The sequence below is a fragment of the Apteryx mantelli genome, chromosome 1 (assembly GCF_036417845.1).
Source record: "Apteryx mantelli isolate bAptMan1 chromosome 1, bAptMan1.hap1, whole genome shotgun sequence".
NCBI lineage: Eukaryota > Metazoa > Chordata > Aves > Apterygiformes > Apterygidae > Apteryx > Apteryx mantelli.
This window is the reverse complement of record NC_089978.1, coordinates 190,514,534-190,535,132: the sequence shown is the minus strand read 5'-3', so window position 1 is coordinate 190,535,132 and position 20,599 is coordinate 190,514,534. Positions and strand designations below refer to the sequence as shown.

Here is a 20,599-nt window from a genome sequence, read left to right as displayed (position 1 = left end):
CAGATATTTCCCTTTCTTCACTTTCAGGGAAAAGCTGAATGTATTATCAAAGAAAATATTTTTTTCAAGGTGCTGTATTTTCATTGAGTGATTATTATTTTCTCCAGGACAAGTCATTAATTTGGTAATACAGGATGTTTTGCTGCCTGTGCAGAAAATCTTGAATGTGTACATTATGGTTTATCTCAAGTAGACTCATGTTTAGAATGAATTCCAATGTAAATCCTAATTCTTCTCTCAACTTTTGTGATAAACTAAATTATTGTGCATTCTTCCGCTACAGACTCTTATGTCTGTGTCTTGTCCTTACCATCATGACAGGAACTCATGAGAGTCACATAAACCAATCTTCCAGCCCAGGCAAGAAACATTCTCTAGGGAACATGGTTTATAAGGAATTGGTATAGGTCTGTATTTCCTTCTTTAACTTCTGAAGAAATATTTGAAAACAAAATATTTATACAGAAATTGTGCTGTATGGTTGCATGGTGATTAGCTAGTCTCCTATTCAAACCATTCTACAGGATTTTTACTAATGAATGAAAAGCAACTGAACTATATTCATGTCAAGATTAAATAGTATAGCTTGGGAATTTCAACAGTGTTTCTCAGTCATAGAATGTAGTGATAAATTTTCAGTAAAATTGTAAAAAAGATTTCCTTTGTGACTTTAGATTTTTCAGATGCTTCAAAGTAGTTTTAAAACAATTTCATTTATTCTTTTCGTTTCAGTCTTTAAAAGGTTTTCAGTCCAATGGACCAGGGCTTCAGTACAAAGTCAGCTGGCGTCAGAAAGATTTTGATGATGAATGGACTTCTGTTATAGTTGCAAATGTATCTAAGTATATTGTGTCTGGTACACCAACTTTTGTTCCCTATGAGATAAAAGTACAGGCTTTAAATGACCTGGGATATGCTCCAGAGCCTTCAGAGGTGATTGGACATTCAGGGGAAGACTGTAAGTTTCCTAGATTGACTCAATTTTACTAATAAAAAGCAACTAAATACATAACCTAAATGGGATTTTAAAATACTGAAATATTGGAAATGGGGGATAGTAGATACTTTTTAAATTAAATTGAAGTAATTTGAAGATAATAAGGCTTTATAAAACACTGCACTATTAATCCTGAGGTCAACTGTTTAACAAACAGGAACAACATTTTAAACTACTCCTTGAATGGAATGCAAGGAGTCTTTCTGAAAAAGTATATTCCTATGGTGTTGATTGCTAACTAGGTATTTGTTACATCCTTTCCCCGCAGTGCCAATGGTTGCTCCAGGCAATGTGCAGGTTCATGTTCTTAACAGCACATTAGCAAAGGTGCATTGGGATCCAGTTCCACTAAAAACTGTCCGAGGGCATCTTCAAGGGTACAAAGTAAGTACAACCAGAAGCTTTATGTTCCTCATTTATTAAAACAGATCACTCTAATATATGCAATTGTATCCATATTGATGTAACTGATATCTAAGAGGATTCTTCTTGCTTTCTGATGAGCTAAGTTTTGCTGCCAAGAGCAACAACACTGATAAGATTCATTTAAAGTTCTGCAAATTTTCACCCTTGCAGTATTAGTCTTCTGTGATATTGTTCTTGAAGAAAAACGGATGTGCTTGCAGTTAATTTGGAACACATTATATAGATTAAAAAACGATGATAGTATTACAGATCTTTTTCCAAAAAGATATTTAGAGGATGAGGAGAAATAGTTTCTGCAGGAATCCCTTCTGGGTCTACTGCTATTGAATGTCAAGTTTACTCATCTTTTGCCATTGTATGATTAACCATATCTTTAATTGTGACTAACTAGCCACTTACTAGCTGATGCTGGATGTTTTGTCTTTTTGGAGGCTAGGAAAAAGCTCAGTTTAAAAGAGGGAATGGTAGGAAATTGCAGGAAATTTGGAATGTATGTATAATTGAAAGAAGTTTAGTGTAAGGTAATGTGCTGGCTTTGATGATAACTGAGAAGGCTACATTGGAAACAAAAGGCTGCAATTAATAGAGAATGGGAGACAGAAGGACTGCGGGGTAAGAAACTGGGGAACTTCTGTCCTTGGGAGATCAGAGAAAATCTGACAGCACAATTTGCTTCAGAGGTTGCACTAGAAGCCCAGCTGAGGAAATTCAGGAGTGGAAACTGCGGGAGCATGGTAGACTTGTTGCGGAGGGGAAGGTGGAATGCGAGAATGCTGTGACTGCATTTGCAACAATAGAAGAAAATATAGTATAGTTACTTCTCTACTCTGCAAGTGTACTAATAAATATGTTCCAACCATACAGATCAGTTATACAGGCTGAACTAGGTTACTTTATAAGACAGCCTATTTTGGACTATTTCTGTTTAAATGCAAGGCCTCATTTAGAGGAAAAGAAATGTATGTCCTAAGATGGAAGACTAGCATTCTGGAGTGCAGTTATGTTGAATCCAAACTTGAGCGCATAACATCTGGTTACCAAATGAACGTGAGCTCCTGGTATGTAGATGTCACTTACCTGGCACAAAATATTGCCATGAGAGATACTTAGCTGGTTCTGTATGAGCTGTCATAAGTATTTGTAGTTAGCGTGGTGCTCTGCCCTAGATAATAAACCCTGCTGAGAAAAAGGATTTATTAGGTCTGTTAGACTATCATATCAACCTAGTGTTACATATACAAATGGGCAACCAAAAGAACATATATATGCAAGGATCAAAGAATTAGAATTTAGTGAAATTAATGCTTATTTTTAGTCCTGTTACAGCAATGCTAATGCCCATAATCCAGATCACCAAATTTCTGTTAAAGATCATTAATAATACAAAAAAAGTCATAGACACAAGCAGTTGGCCTAAATGGAGCCAGGGTTTTACCAATTTATATTACTTTATCAGTTTTAGTGTGTAATCATGTGTGCAAAAAATTGTCCTGTGAAAAATGAATAATGGTGTATTTGAGAGTGACATTTCTAGGAGTAAGACAAGTCTTTTTAGAGACAACTGCTAATGTCTTTCCAAAAGTTACAGTAGGGATACTGAGTGGTAAAGAGAGGATAGTCAAGGAGGTTCCAGTAATTACTTGTGAGTTTCTAAGAAACTGAATCAGCAAAATGGACACTGAAATCAGTCAGCTTTGTACTCTGATATTGTGATCATATAAAAGCAGAATAGTCTTCCTGCCTATCATTCCATAATTGTAACATCAGAGTCCTTTCATAACTTGCCTGTTTTTCCAGCCTAGAGAAATCATTTTGGTTCTTTCACATTTAAGAATGTCAACTTGGCTTCCACATCACAGGGAATATATCTGCATGGCCAGGTGCATGACATCTATTTGCATAACAAGGCAGCAGAGTGCAGGTAGCTTTAGAAGCTGTGTAGACACCTTAGTGCAAGAACAGACAGTATGAATAAATCCTACCTCTCAGATGGACTTGCTAGCATGAGAACTGTCAGGTACTAATGCAGCTTCAAACCAGAACTTGTGTCAAACTGACTTTGATCATAAGCGGAACTGGCAAGTGCTAATTTTCATCCAGTTATGTAGACATGGCCATTTCTGGACAAGGTCTGTTTCTGGAGCTGCAAAGGTCTATGCTGCTTTTACCTGAGCTTATTAAAATTTCAGTTGTTCCTGCCTATGATTCATGGATATTCATGGAATTTTTAGTTTGCAAAATTGAAACACCTCTATGCTCATTATAGATTTTCTCTTGTCTTTAGGTTTACTACTGGAAAGTGCACAGTCTATCCAGAAGGAGTAGGAGGCATGTAGAAAAAAAGATCCTGACTTTCAGGGGAAACAAGACTTTTGGAATGTTGCCCGGACTGGAGCCCTATAGTTCTTACAAGCTAAATGTTAGAGTTGTTAATGGTAAAGGAGAAGGACCAGCAAGCCCAGACGAAGTATTTAAGACCCCTGAAGGAGGTATGAAATGAGAAAGCTAGAGAATAAACTTAAGTGTGATATATTCAGAAACAGAACACTAAGGATGTAATTGCTGATTTTGCATCTTAGAAATCATAAAATATTAATCTTTCTTAATATAGTCATATTATTAATAATTAATAATTCATGAGCTGTTTTAAGGTCATCTGTCATCTACTTTGTATTTACTATATATTCGTCTTGTAAGTTCCCAGCTCACCCTCCTTTTTGAAGATTACTAACCCAACTTTGGACTCTTTGACTCTGGAGTGGGGTTCACCTACTCATCCAAATGGTGTTTTGACATCATATATACTGAAGTTTCAGCCAAGTAAGTTAATAATAAATCTATAACTCTGTCTTGGACTATATGCCTACCAAATAGTAATCTGTTTATTAAGAAGAAAGATATAAGATTATATTATATTTATAATGTGCAAAAGGTATGATACCTCTATAATTTGCATTGTAGAGGTTAATTTTGAAAAGATTAATATGTTGACAGTATAGATGACCCTTTTGGAAAACCTCACATGCTCACATACATGTTTGGGATTTTTCTATTTCTTTCATTTTTTCAAACCATGCTTCACAGAAAAATGGAGGTAAAGTCCTACATATAATTGACAGCTAAGTTAGAAGCAAGATGCTACCACCAGTAAAGCTTATGTTCTAACTGCAAAGAAAATACCATTAGAAGTAGAACAAAATACATCCAGTTCTATTGCTGTCTGCTTCTCCAATTTTCATAGTGTTTTAATTTTCAAATCAAAAATTAATAAATGTAGTTTTATAAGAATCCTTGATCACAGGACTGTTTAATAATACCAGAAATGTACTAGTGTTAAATTAAAATGTGCATTATTTCCATTCAGCTAGTCATTTCCTTAGGATCCACATGCCACTGTTTACTTGCCCTGCCCAGAAATTTGTCAGCAGTGACACTTGAAATCGTGAATCTCCTGTACATGGACGAAGTTAAGGCAGTTTGTTCTTTTCCCACTTACCAACTTCCTATGTTCTTTGGCATAAGATAGAAATCATGTCAGTATTTTTATTTCAAAACATACTGAATTTATTCTTAGGCAGTTACTTCACAGTCATTAATTACCAGTGTTTCAAAAGTGTATTAGTTCAGGTGATCTGATGTGGACTCAGTTATCTCAAATTCAGATGTTCAGTGTCTGAACACTTGCTCTCAGATGTGTCCAAATGCTGACATACCTTTGGACATTCTCAGCATACATTTCTTACAAGAGTGGAACTTGAACTTAAAAAATATGTAGGTGTTTCCTGTCTCCATGTTAAATTTTTGCCCCTTGCATAGATCCTATTTACCCCAAACATGACTTTCTTTGGAAATTGTAAATTATCATTCATATAATCTGAAATGAACAATGCAGCAAGCAAACAAAAACAAAAGATGAAGCCTGATTAAACACAATGGTATTTTTTCTAACTAACTGTGTTTTTTTTTCTTGTAATAACAGTTAACAACACACATGAATTAGGTCCTGTGGTAGAGATAAGAATTCCTGCCAACGAGAGCAGCTTGATATTAAAAAATTTAAATTACAGCACACGATACAAGTTTTACTTTAATGCACAAACATCAGTTGGATCAGGAAGTCAGATAACTGAGGAAGCAGTAACAATTATGGATGAAGGTAAGATGGGTATGTATAAAGAAAATCCACTGAGTTTTAAAAAATTGAGTTTTATTAAAAATATTACTACTTTTTTGGTACATTGAGGAAATAGTCCCTATTAAAAGTTTTTCTAGAGCTTTCTTAACTTTGGTGTGTGCTAATGAAAGATTTAAAATAGTTTTTAAGAAAAGATGTGCAAAGGTTTTTTACTGCAGTGAAAGCACAAAAGAGGTATAAAACCGCTTCATTTGATATAAACTTACAAGATCTAAGACTCTGCCTTTTCTGGGCTAGAATGTATCCAGAAACTTTCAAAGTTTGTTTCATGTAACTTTACATTTTAAGTGGTCTTCCTCCATTCATCTATTCTGCTTCAAAGACCTCTTCTGGTCACAGAAAAAAATACTGAAATGATGCAGCATTATGTCTAGTTGAGAAAATTATTTCTCTTTTGCAGTATGCAATAGCTTTTGTAAGGTCTAAACTTTTGCCACAGAGCTGGCAATAACTTGAGACATTGCAGTAATAAATTTTTCATCTAAGGCCTCAAGAAACTGGTGATATTGTGTGATGTTTAAAGAATCTTAATTTTGGTATTTGATTTTATCACTGTTCATTTTTACATTTGCAGCCACTATAGATCTGAAATTTTGGCAGTTCTTTTGTTGAAGATGTTATTTATTTAAATATGAAAATTCAATACAAGAATAGTAATTTAATTCAAGGGGAAATTTTGGGGGGTTAGCTTTTTATGAATTTGCACATCTTAATATTAAAAGCCTATTTTGTTACCATCTTTTCATGTGTTTTTTATGGTTAGTAAAATTGCGGTTTATTGCAATTGCCATAGGTGGGTTGATATGCAATACAATTCTCTAATAGTATATTAAGGTTGTATATGAACTGTTTATTTTAAACCATGAATCTTAACAAGCATGAAAATAAAATTTAATAAATGCATGTATATTAACTTTTTGTCTTGTAATAGTCTGTCAGTGTTCAGCATATTTGTATTGTTTCTAATTTATTTGAATTAGTACATTTTATTTAGTCTGCATGCTTTTATGTTTTATAATGAAATTATATATGTATGTTCCCTTTGGTGTTGTATCTAATTATATAGTGTTCCTATTTTTATTTTCCTCCATTAAAGCTGGTATTCTCCGTCCTGCTGTAGGAGCAGGCAAAGGTAAAATAAAATTGCATGATTTGTTAATGTGTGGATTTTTTGCAGTGTTGCCAATGGGGAAACTGCAGTGGTAAGGAGAGGAAATCTTGGACTACATTTTAGTATACAAAGTATTAATCAGTACTGGGAGGAAACATTTGTGATAAAAATCCAAAATACTTATTAATACCTTTCATCTGTTTATTTTGCCACAAAGTTCCAGGGGAATTCATTAGCTTTGCTTCACTAAAGTCTAATTATTTCTCAACATTTAACAGATGTTTGTCATTGTCATAAATATTCAGGGTCCAGCAGCACTAACACTGATTAGTCAGGGTGGAAAAAATGGCACTTTTACAAAGGATATTTTTTTACTGCCTGTGCCATGTGCTTTTTTTTTTTTTTTTTAAAGAAGTAGGTGCATTCTTGTTTTCACTGCTGATTAATGCTATCCATTTGATCACATTTATTTGATTTACAAGCCAACCGTGCATAGGAGACAGATGACTGACAACACCGTCTGTGTACTTCTTAGTTCAAATATCAAATTGAATACACAGGCAAATGATTTTCTGCTCTCTTTCTTAGGTTCACAAATGTTGTGAGTGTGCACTTGAGAATTTTTCATTGATTGAAACATATTATCATCTTTCTTCTTGACTTTAGTAATATTCAGTTTTTTGTGATGCAGTTCTTTTGTCAAATGTGGTATTCTTCATATTCTTGCACACAGTTTTTATGCATTTTGATAACTTCGTTGTGAGAAACAAAGATAGTCTTGAGGACTTCTAAGTAGTTATAAACCAGAAAGGTGTCTTGATATATATGTCTCATTTTACCACAGAGGTGTCATTAACACCTATGAACATCCATGTTTCAGATTCTCAGACTATAAAAATCTCAATTCATATCTGTACATGAAAGTATCCCATATGACATTTTTTTACAAACTTGAAAGAGACAGCATAAATTGTATTATACATATTTTTTCTACTTGATTATTATGTATTTTGAATAATAGAATTTCAATAAATTTGAATAAAATTTCATATAAGCAAAGTCAAACTATACATGTATGCATGTATGTATATATGTATATATCTGTATGTGTATATATATATCTATAATGTATAAATATATTTTATACATATTTATATGTGTATATAAGGACATTCTAATATCAGAATATTCTAATATATTTCTGCTAAGTGTATGAGGTTGTGGATTTATTTTAATGACAAGTCTTTCCTACTGCTTTTTAATCAGCCCTGGTAGCTGGCAGGTCAGCACAGAACAATAAAACTGGCTTGTAGTCCTGGACATTATAACAGAAATGAAAATTAAGTTCTTATCATTTGTAGCTAGCTATAAAAACTCATGCAAGGAAAAATGGATTCTGTGTGTGAAACTGAGGTCTAATTATACCTGTATCACAGTCCATCGTTAGAAGAAAACATCTTATTTGTAAGATCAGTTGGAGCAGCTTATGTTTCAGAGCTGTCGCTTTAGGTTCTCTGAAGACTTAAACAGATGCCTTCTTTTGGTTCCATTCCATTTATGTTTTCAAAATTTTCACGTATTCCTTTAAGTATCTAGCTCTTCTATTCACAATGAAAACTTTGTAACAGTAAACAGAACGGAAGCAAAGCCATGACATCTGTTAGGACATCTGAGTTGCTTCAGTTTTCATATGAATGTTCTCAGTGGTCACTTATGTCGGCATGATTAGCTATTTCACTACTGATCAGGGACTACCAGGAAGAAAAAGGAGGATCATATTACCAAGATCAAGTGCCAAATTACTTGGTCCCATGAGTGGGTGGGTTTGGAAGACAGAAATCCTCAGCCCACTTAAGAAGAAGCCATATCCAACAGTGAATTTTTCTCCTCTGTCAAGTGCAGCAGAGCACTTGATAATCAGTTCTCATTAATGTGGACCCAAAGCCACACCAGACAGAATATGAAATTTAGATATTCACAACTATTTTGTAATCTATCAAAAACATCATCTCAGTTTTTCTTTTTGAAGGGCTGGTCTTACTAGAACAATGCAATTATCCTTTCTTTTTACAATTGGAGCTCATTCATTCTGGAGGGTAGAAGGACAATAGGATCCAGATTCAGACAGCCAAAATTCAATCTAAATTTTTGTACCTGGTGTTATCTGCTGGCTGCCTGCCTCTGAAAGCCTACAGATGGCCAATCATAAATATTAGACGCAAGGTCCTGGAGGAATTCAAATCATTTAAACTTGGACTAGGTATGGTACTTGAGATATATTTCGCTTCCTAGAGTAAAAAAAAGCACAGAAGCAAATAATATTACAGTACTCCTAAGAATCTTATGGTGTCTCACTACTCTGATTGTAGTCCTGAAGTATATTCCCTGTTTCTTGGCACCATATGTATAGACAGAAGTGCCTCCCCCCCCCAACACACACACAGTGTACCTAGTCTTTTGTTACTTTAAAAATGATAAAATAACCAAAGACTGCTGACTACTACACTTGACATTCTTAACATTAGCCCTAGCTGAGTTTGTCTGATCATAATGACCTCACTGATGTAGGTAATTTTTCTAAAGATCCCAAAATTTTCTAGATCAGTAAGTGGAGAAGCAAGCTTTGTTGCATTTTTCCCATATGGTAAAATAACCATTTTAGATGAAAACGTGGAATATGAGGACAAGGATAAAAGGTTTGGACAAAGGAATCATTTTTTCTTGTGCCTTGAATAAAACTTAGAAGGACAGAATACTGCAGCAAATGGGGGACAAGATGAGGAGGAAATTATTGTCTTCCTTTAAGGTGACCACTGTCCTAACCAAAAGGTTCTTTGGACTAGAAAAGCTATTGCATCAAATGACAGAAATACCGTGGTCTTGGCAAATGACAAAGAATTGAGTTTCGGTCTTCTCTTAGGCTCTACATTTCAGGGAAACTTAATGGGACAGGGGAGATTCATGTCATCCTCCTGCAAGCCTAGATTAGTAAATCGTGAGACATACTATTCTACTGAACATGGGCAAGCTACCCTGTTGCACCGTTTATACTCCAATTTACACTTCCTTTTCTAACACTGTGATACTATGCTGACTCATGACATTCAAATTATGACACTACAGATTAAAAAAATGTGCTTTTAGCAACTTGTATTCTAAATGTATGTGTCTGAAAATGGTCTAGGTAAAACGTAATGCATTATAGCCAGTATTGTATAAGCAGTATGCATTGATATTACCATTATGTATTGACATCTGTCTGACAACAAGCATGAGACAACAGTTGTGAGAGAAGAAATTGGGGAGTAAGATGCTAATTATATATAAAATAATTATAGAGGCAGCTGAAAATTGACTGGAGTGATCGCTAGAGTCAAGTCTTTCCTACTGTCTTCCATCACAAGTTTTAAATGGACTATAGAGGAAGGAAGAGAATGCAGATTAGACCAGTGGCAGAAATGAAAGATATGATTAAAATAAATGTTCATAAGGGTTCATTATGGTGTTTTTTGTAAGCTGAAGTGTAGGGAGTCATGCCTGTATAATTACATGCCAATCTGTACATTTAGCAAGCTCTCCTGTTTCAGTATTCAGTTTCCTTTTTATATAGTCCATGTTTTTATTTGAAAGAAGTTTCTTGTAGTCTGTACGCACACAGACAATGATAACTGGCAGTTCTGAACTGCAATTAAAACAGAGTCGTGAAATCATAATTACCTTTAACTGAAACAAGCACTTCCAGTCAAAATGGTACTTGTTTTGGTCTGCAATCTTCATATAATATCTTAAGAATTATTGACAGAAATACTTTTGTTGCAATGAAAAAATACTCAAGTACTATCTTATGCATTTGAAATTACTCTTTTTTTGACAGAATCTCCAAGTGTATGATACATACTCTTTTCTATAGGCTAGAAATCATTCTCAGCTGAGTTCATACCTCCGATGTCTTAGTAGAAGACATGATCATCTGAATTGTCTTTGTTCCATACAAAATGCTCTTTTTCAAACCATTTTCCCTGCCAATTATGTTGTTTTACCTCCTTCTTTGAATCATTTTATGTAGTGTCTCCACATTTTTCTCTATCAAGTTCAACCTTCTTTTTTCAGGTTATTATAGTACTTCTGCATTGCTCCTTCGGCCACTCTGTCTTTGTGAACTTCTCCATCATGCATCTCTGGTATTCCCTTGCTATGGCCAGCTATGCAGAACCACTGCATTCTCCTTTAAATCTACTGGGAAAAATGGTGATGCTTGGGATGCTAGACTAGAGAAAATTATGACGATTTCTATGTAAAAATTCCTTCCATGCAAAAACCTTTCTCTTTGTAGACATCATGCAAAATCCATACCAATTTAAATGTTTAACAGTGAAACTGTTTATTGCATTTCTTCTTTTCCTTCTGTGTTTTTGCACTACAGGAATGCTCTGCAGTGGCCTACATAATCTCAGAGTTGACTAGTACCCATCTGTTAATGCCAACAAATGGAATTTGCTCTTGTTTTTATCTTGAGGCTTGAATTTCATAATGTAAAAGTTGTAGATTAAAAAGTAAACAAACAAAAGCAAAATCCCTCTCTATTTGTCTTGCAGATTCTGGCAGAATATGTTACCTTTTCCTTCATCTTTTCTTGTGTATTTTTTTCATTTGAATTTATTTTCCACTTTACATATGTATTTCAGCTAATTCTTTATGGTATATTTCTTTGGAGTTTTTCTCCATTTGACACTATCCTTTGAATGTGTGCTTATCACTTACCTGCCATTCTTCATGGAGATCTGGTGAATCCCATGAGACTTGCTAAAGTTTTAATCACTTTAGAGAGTATTTAATTTGCTGTTCTGTTAAACTAAATCTTGAGAGAGAGTGTATCCTGTTATTAAAATCCTGTCATGTCTCATGTCATGTCTTACTAAATTCTGTTGAATCTGCAGCCCAGGTGTAACTGTGTTATTTGGAGGAACTGTTCCTGAAAGGATGTAAGGTTAAATATATAAAAAGCATTAAGGAAGCACAGGAATTAATTTAAAAAAAAAAAGAAAAACATTACTTTGGACCTAGGTGTCTTTCTCAACAGTTGGCAAATGCTTGTATAATGTATCTCACTACCAGAAGGAAACCATACTCAGAGATGCCAACTAAATTTTGCATTGCATCATAGCATGCTTAAAGGAGCTTAATTTACTGGAGGTAGCTGAATAAGAATCTTTTTTTGTAAAAATTGTAATTTATTAGCAATCCAGTCCCACCTTTTTTAGAGTCAATCTTTTGTCAGTAATGCTGCACAGCACTGTTGTATGGCTACAAATCTAGAGAACATAGTGCTTTTCTGGTAAAAAAGCACTTCTCCCAGACACAAAGCTTTTCTCCCTTTAAACAACTGACACTTGCACACTGAGAGTTTCTTCCAACTGATGATTACATGTTGCATTTGTGAGGAGTGCTAGGAAACATATCAAAGAAAGAAAAGGTTATCTGTAATCAGAGGTGTAATTAGGTTGAGAAGGCAAGAGCCTGGCTAGATTTGCAACAGACTTTGAATACAACTACTTTGACTTTAGGCTTTCATCACCTCAGGATCCATCAGCCATGTCTTATCATGTTATATTTGTCACAATTCATGTTGCAAATACGGCATGTGCAACAGACTTAAAAACAAAACTTTCCAGGCCTGCTGGAAAAATTAGACCAATTAGTAGTGAAAAAGAGGAAGAATAACAAAATTGATGATTTTGAAAACAGGTGTGCTGCTGATCAAATTCTTTGGTGTACTGTCTTCAATAAGAAAAAATAGAACTTAAATTTGACTAAACATTACACAAAGATAACTATGCAAACAGCTCTTGGTAAGAATCAGATAAGAGTACAACTTAGAAAAGTAAGCATAAATCCACTTGAGAGGATTTGGAAACTAAGACACCAAGACAATGAAGATAATTTTCAGAGCCAACTTGTTACATTCATTTATTTAAGCAGAAAGAAAATTACTAGCTAGTAGGTATTTAATCTGGCAGACAACTGTTTAATCAGAGAAGAAGCTAAAAATCTGAGTTAAAAGAAGAAAGATGGAGATAAGATGCAGTTTTTCCCAGGGAAGGTAGTTATTTGCTGAAGGAATTTGCCAAGTGGTATCAGAAGCTGTGTATCATTTGGAGTCTTTCACACTAGATGAGGTGGTTTACTTCATCCGCAAGTGCCTGAGCTTGTGGAGGGAGATGTTAGATGGAGTTCTGGGACCTTGCTGTGCAAGACTTGCATTATGGCTAATAATTTCTTTTGACTTTAACAATGGTGACAAATATCAGTCTTACAGTTTTGCTGTGAGTCAGTTATGTCTTGTGGAAGACCAAAACATGGGAAAATATGGGTTTGAGAAAACATGATTTGATGAAACAAAACAGAACAAGTCATATTTAGATTACAGACCTGTAGTTTTCTTCGCACAGAAAAAATACTAAGATCCTGATTGTAGCTTACATCTGTTCCCATGCGCAAATGAGGAAGGATCCTGGACTCTGTGCCCTTCTCAGTTTAGAAGTTGCTGTTCTTTCCTCTCGCTACCTTGAAGTGCCACAGAGAAGTAGGATCTAATCCCCTAACACCACCATACTGTATGTGATTGCATATTAGATTCCCCATAGATAACCCTGGCTCTGATATTTCTTAGCGTTTTTGTTGTTGACTTAGTAACCTCGATGGCTTATTTTAAATCTACAGTTTTCTATTTGATTTTTGCTGAGGTCATTTTAGAGAATAAATAAATAAATGTATTCTTTAGTATTTTGTGTTGGTGAAAGGCATTTAGGCTGATATGTAAAGCATATAAGCACAACTTACCTACAATGAATAACAGACTAAAAACACTTTAATGACATAAACTTCAAATGTGGGAATAGTAAATTTAGTTCTCATTCAACATTTCAATCTGTATTAATGGGATGAAGTTAAGAAGAAAAATTTGATGCATGTGTGAAGATAAAAAACTGCTGTTGTGAAAATTTGTAATTGCTAGAATACATTTTCAGGAGAATGGATGGAATTTGCATTATTTATGTCTTTTTTTAAAAGACTAAGAAATTATAGTTTTCTCGGCATTGTACTATTATTTACTTTGTTTCAGTGTATTATATACAGATTTTTTTATCTTACCAATCTCTTTGAATCTAATTTGGAACTATTTCCTGTCAGCCATGTGAACAACGTCATCTTGTTTTGAGAAGAAAATAATTTAACCACATGGATACCAACTGTGCAGCACCACTTGCCTTGAGAACAAGCCCTCTCCTGTTTTATTTTCTAGTATAGATGAAGCCACTGGAATTCTGTTATTTGACTTTACTAAGGCGAGCATTTCACTTCTGATGTTTTGTGGTCCTTTGGAAAGCATTTTTGATGTGATTTCCAACTGAAAAGATATTTTTTTAGCAGGATAGAAATGTCAGGTGCAAACAGTGCTACAGTAATGAGGCACTTCCATTAAAAATTAATTTTATGCCTTGTTCTTTGAGGAACATCCCCTTCATATCTGCACCGGACTATTAAAATCTATTTTCAGTAATATTAGGCTTTTCAGAGATATGGACATTGCACATATTTGTGTAAAATACTGCTGTTGAAAGAAAGTGTTAATAAGCCATAGTACCTTAAAATACATAGCTTTTTGCATTCCAGTGGTTTGCATCCTACAAGTCAGAATATTTTGATACTAGCTTTCCAAATATTTTCCTACTACTACTTTTTAAGATAAGCTTTCATCAACAAGATGAAAGAGGATCATCACAAACTCAATCTATTCAAAATTAATTTTGTTATTTTTATTAATTTTACCTTGTCATAACTCAAACTTTTTCAAGTTTTGTTTTGTTTCTTTAATCATTGGCTGCATTAGCAGTGTAGTTATCTGTACCTGAGGTTTTTGACACTCAGATCAGTTTTTCATAGTCTAATTCAGTAATCAGGTATTTAATAAAAATATATGCCCTTTTTTCTGAGAAAGGATTTAAGCAATCTTAGTTGAGAATTCTAATCTTCAAAATACAGCTTTGAAAATGCTAATATTTTCTCAGTGACATCACTCATATCAATCACAAGGTCCTTTTATTTATATCTGAAAAGTATGAGTAAAAGTGACCCTTGGAAATTCTGGGCCTGTGATTGCCTCTGTCTTTAATAAATATATTTAATAAATAAAAGTGGTCTAGATTTATCATCACTTTCTCAGTTTCCATGTTTGACTGAGATTTGAATTAACATTCTGATACTTGCTGCAGGTACTGGAGCCTGAGCACCAAAAATACTCTCTGGAATAAATGGAGATTTGAAAATGTGGATTAAGAGAAAAAATTCTTACCACACAAAGAACCGTAACATTAGTAACCCTTTAGAGGTTTTAGAGTTATCCTGTTTTAACTGGTTTTCTGGAGCCAAGAAGTAAATTCTATGGCTAGTTGACCCCTTCCTCCTCTGAATATAGTGTCTATCCAAAGACCACTTGCCCTTCAAAGTGGTTTATGATTTCTTTGCCAAAACTAAAACATGCAAGGAGTAAATTTGGTATCCTTAGGTTTGAGGGAGCCATTGATGGGCAGAAGAATGTCTGTTTAAGGTTCAGTGAATCCCTAATGTTAATGAAGCTAATTTCAGGAGTGTTCTGTAAAAGTACACACAAAATTCAGTTTGTTTTCAAATACACGTGTATCACTTAGCCATTTCATATTTTAACAAGTAAAACCGATTGAATCCTGCATGAACGTAGAGTGTGCATGTGTTATTCACTTAACAGGTAAGGCCTTACTGTGTTATTTAAATGTTACTTTCTGATGTAAAGTGTTTTTACTCTCTATTTTTTCTTTCCTACTATCTCTGATGGTGAAGGATATTCAGAAACCCTTTTTGCAACCTCCCCAGTCATGCATACTGTCCGTCCAACATTCTATAAGGGTATTGTGTTCCTTTTTTATCATTACCAATACAATAGAGACAAAATCCTGTAAAGGGCTTGCAGTTGAGGCATTTGAAGTCCGTTCAGTGACACTTGGAATAAAGAGAGGAGTGTACCTCCTTTATACCTCCCTTCTCTCCTACCATTTCCTATTACCCTTAGAATATTTTCAGTTTTCAGCTGTATGCATTTTACTTTGAGATAAATAGAAATAATATTTTCCAGGATTTTGGCAATTAGGTATTTTTAAGTCTTTGGCAATCTTGGTGAATTAGGGCATGCTCAGTAGAGTACAGAGATTCTACTTTCTAATTTCATATTATAATAACTGCTTATGATTCCACTACCATATATGCTAATTTAGTAACTAATTTCCCAAAACAGAAACAATGATGAATATACTATACTTTCCCTGAATATGGTCTAAATTAGCATAGTAGATTCTTAAATTCAATTTTTTTTGTATATGAAGTCACAATTTCATATTCTGCTTTGTTTTTCTATTGTGTATTCAGTGCAACCACTTTATCCAAGGATCAGAAATGTTACAACAGCTGCTGCTGAGACCTATGCCAATATCAGTTGGGAGTATGAGGGACCAGATCATGCGAACTTTTATATTGAATATGGTGTAGCAGGCAGTAAGAAGTCATTTCATTAAATTATTCTAAGTGTTCAGATATATTTTCAAATATTTTAGTAGTAGATGTGGTCCTAAATTGATACAGTGTTTGTGATAGCTCTTAAATGTCTAAAAGAATTATTTTGTTAATTTTATTGGGAGATCAAATAATTTTCATTATAATAAACATGAATGTTTAGCAGCTATCTAATGCTTAGATAGAAAATCAGTCTTTGTTCCTTTGTAGTATTGTTTCAACTATTTTGAACATGAACTTCTAAAAACCCAAATTGCTCTAAGTTGTTTATCATACAGTGATTACATGTATGAAAATATGATTACTTATTATTAAAACAGGATATAATGGTTCTCTTAAATTTTGTCCAATTCAGGGAAAAATAAATAAATAAAAGAGCAAATTAAACTTTAAAAAGATATCAATGAACTTACATACTTTTATTCATATAAAAATATAGTTTTCAATCTTTGATAATACCTTTTTTATTTTACTCCTAGTAATCATTAAAACACAGCAGGTTAGTTAATAAAACCAAGATACTTCTGTTCAAATACACTGTCTTTCTAAAATCATGACTAAAGATGGTCAATCTGAGAATTGGAATATAAATGCTTTTTTCTGGATATTGTTCAAAGAAGCAGCTGAGACTCTATTAGAAAAAGACGCAAGAGAATGTTCAGGAAATACGATGTGTTCAAATTTTAAAGTAGAACTCGTCAACCAAGTAAATATTGACTAACCACTAGAATCATAATCTAATTAAGTGATTAAAATCTATTTTCATGTTTACTATAATTGAAAATTCAATAAGGTTTTAAAGAAAATAGATGAAAATAGTATTTCTATAGTACAATGGAACAAATGTCTAAAATAGTTCTCATAATTCATGTACAATGTCTTCTTGATATTGCATGCAATATATTATTCAGTTGTAATTTTATATAAGATTTTATTATTTTTGAGAGAGTAGTTACTTCTTTCAGCAAATTAATAGTTTAGTCAACTAACTGTTGATAGTATCTTGTCTAGAAACTTTCAGTAACACATAGAAAACTAAAATTCCAATATGTTGTTTTCCTGAAATTTTTGTAGGCAAAGAAGATTGGAAAAAAGAAATTGTAAATGGTTCTCGAAGCTTCTTTGTGTTAAAGGGTTTAACACCAGGAACAGCATATAAAGTCCGGGTTGGTGCTGAGGGCCTGTCTGGTTTTAAGAGTTCAGAGGATGTGTTTGAGACAGGTCCAGGTGAGGCACACCATACCAGTTCTGTGTCATAGTCAGAATTGTGATAGACCACGTGCTGAAATAATCCTGAACTAGTTCCAGCAAGGAGATGTTGTAGCTAACATCTATGTAAGTTCTTTTTTTAGAGCAATGTTGAACTATTTTATAAATTGCTAGAAATGCCAGCACATTTATTGTATAGGTTAGGAATGTTTTCATCCTTTCAACTCACTCGTCTGTTATTTATATTAGGGGCAAGATACTCACTGCTCACACTCTGTCTGTGTGCTGTGCACTGGAGATAAACGATTTCATTTGCTTCCACTTTATATTTTAATTAATATAATAAGACTGCTGTATGTAAATAATGTATACTTTCAGTACAAAAATCTGATCTAAAATGTTTGCATAATCAGAAGTGCAGATTCAATCTTATGTTTCATGTAATCTATTTAAACTACTGTTAAGGGATTTCTAATTATAAATGTGTCTTTTCCTGTCATATACCGGTTTCATGTAAATTTTCATTTCACAAACTGCCTGCTGTGAATCAGGAAGACTGTTTTAAATTCTTTATGTATATTTTCCATAGAAAAATAATTCAACAGTCACTGAAAGAAAGGGTGCAACAGTCATGTGTTCATAAGCAAATTAGTGATACTTGTTCATTTAACTCTAAGAAGGGGATTTATTGGAAGTTTTTTGATGTTATGCTGAATATGTTGTTGCCAACAAAGCATTTTCTTGGTTAGCTGTTATCATTTGTTGCCTGTTTGCTAGCCACTTCTGCTCATTCCAAGCATTTTGGCCCATGCATAGTTATTTAGCAGTAGCCTCACCAAATACAGAATGTTATGATTTAAGAAAGTAGTTTAAATATGAAAATATGCCTGAACAATATGAAATTATTATCAGACAATAATAATAATGAATAATATTGAACATGTCAGTTTGAAAGCGAATGCTTTCTAAAATCATAATTTTTTGCTTTGTTTCATTCCATTTCTGTTCAGTGTATCATGTTCCTATAGGAAAGCTTTGAAAATATGGTACCGAATAATAATGCCAAGCAAGTATGTATGGGCTAAATACAGAGGTTGTTTATGCCTAGAACAGCTAAGGTATAAAAGCAGATATGTAAAACTTCATGCAAATATACATCCAAAGCCCAAAGTGGCAGTAAGCAAAGGATCAAGACTGTAGTGTAATTCAAAACAAGCAGAATGGAGACTTTCCCAGAAGCACCTTGCTGAACAAAAAATACTGAGTCAGTAGATAAGCAGTCCTGTAGGTACTTCTGAATCAATCAGTTGCCTTGTCTTATATCCTTGAGTGGTTAAGGAAGAAGGGAGTTTAAAGGTAGTCTTTTCTGATCTTGATCAAGGAAAGGTTCAATGCACAGCGCTGTGATTCCTACCCTAGTGATATACATAGCATATTTCTTACACAAAAATGTTGTGTCTCACTGTAGCCTAGATCAAAGCTGTTAAACACTGGGAAAAAATAAAATGGACGAAAGAGTAAAATACTGGAATATTAAATGTGTCCATATTCTAGTTAGGAAGGAATTCTAATAAGGAAGGAAACTGCAAGATGTAGTATATGAGGCTTTTATCGCAACTTTTTCTTTAGCAAGCATTCCTATAGAGCATCTTCATAGTGTGTGGTTTTATTTTTTGAGCATACCAGTATAGTTTATTGCATTGACTCCTGCATTAGCAGCTTCTGCGTTCACCAAAAGTAAATGTCTTTCTGCCTGAAGCAGATAATTTGTTTAGAGTAAACAGGAAATGTTTTGCTGTTTTTAAAGTAGCACTGGGTTCTATAGGCTTTAGAAACCCTTTCCTACTGGATATGCAATAAGTTAAAGAATACAGAAAGCTGCATAAGTAAGTTTTCATCTTTACTCTTTCCCATCTGTCTTGCCTATTTTACGCATGGGTTGTTTTGCTCAATGCTACTTCTTAATACATTTGAATGTTAAATGTGCTTTTACGTCTTGCTATAGTATTTATTATACAACCTTTAATGCCTTATTATAAATGCACATTTGCAAAAATCAAAATAATTTTAACCTTAATGTGGAAACAAGAATTTGTATTAATTTGATTTATAGTTCATAGGAACATTGCCTTTGTGATTTTGTCTTTTAAGATTGCCTTTATATATACATACACACATATATAAAAAACTTCTAGACATTTTTATGCAAAAATGGTTTAAATTGTCAGGCATATAAGAAACAATTTCTCAAATATCAGAAAGCATAGTCTTTACCAAAAGCTGGGAAATCTCCTAAATGTAATCCTATAATAACCAAACACATTCATTTATTATCTATTTAACTGCAAATCAAATCATACCTGTGCTCAATAAAACCAAAAACAGGCAACAAAGTAAAGAGTTAATTTTAGCCCAGTACTTCTATGGAATAAGCATTGGTCTTCCATATGGAATGGAGAGCAGATACTATCTCCAAATGTCACAGGTACTTTTAGTTTTCATACAGCCCATGGAAAATCCTCAGGAATCTAGGGTCATACAGAGCTCATGTTTCCAAGCTAGCTCAATCTCAGTCTCTGTCTTTACTAATAAATAAAGTGAGACTGAGAAAGGGGTTTAAATTCTGGCCCGTAAATGAATATTGTTATATTTTATTGTTACTGTGCTTGCCGGCCCAGTGCCAGTCAGCTGTCTGCCAAACAAGGCCCAGGTAGTTTAAAGGACAGCCCCAGCCAGGGACTCTTCCCAATAGTCATCCCCCATGTTTTGGAAGGGGAAGAGAGTTTGTGCTGTATCACCAGAACTTGGGGCTAGAAAACAGTCAATGCTCCATTGAAAATAGGTTCTCTGTGACATGTTGCCATGAGCCTTCACTTAAAGATGCATTTTCTGTAAGGAGAGGTGAAAATCTTTATGGGGCTCTGAGACTTTCATGTTTCTGCGAGTACAGCTATCTATGTATTGTCCCCACCACTTCAGTGGACACAGGCCCAGAGACCTTCCCTAGCAGATCTGGGTGAAACATGTTCTGCAATAAGAGCTGACGTACTCACAGACC

The 20,599-nt window shown here is 34.1% G+C and overlaps 1 protein-coding gene across 1 annotated transcript in view; it reads left to right on the top strand.

The window, feature by feature from the left end:
- The window catches only part of NRCAM (neuronal cell adhesion molecule), a 68,837-nt gene that overhangs the window by 31,918 nt on the left and 16,320 nt on the right, over window positions 1–20,599 (top strand). Inside the window, exons 19-26 of the mRNA XM_067289953.1 lie at window positions 733–958; window positions 1,266–1,381; window positions 3,708–3,912; window positions 4,121–4,243; window positions 5,403–5,579; window positions 6,715–6,750; window positions 16,189–16,314; window positions 17,407–17,559. Coding sequence (XP_067146054.1) covers window positions 733–958; window positions 1,266–1,381; window positions 3,708–3,912; window positions 4,121–4,243; window positions 5,403–5,579; window positions 6,715–6,750; window positions 16,189–16,314; window positions 17,407–17,559 — 1,162 coding nt within the window. The remainder of the gene's footprint in view (window positions 1–732; window positions 959–1,265; window positions 1,382–3,707; window positions 3,913–4,120; window positions 4,244–5,402; window positions 5,580–6,714; window positions 6,751–16,188; window positions 16,315–17,406; window positions 17,560–20,599) is intronic.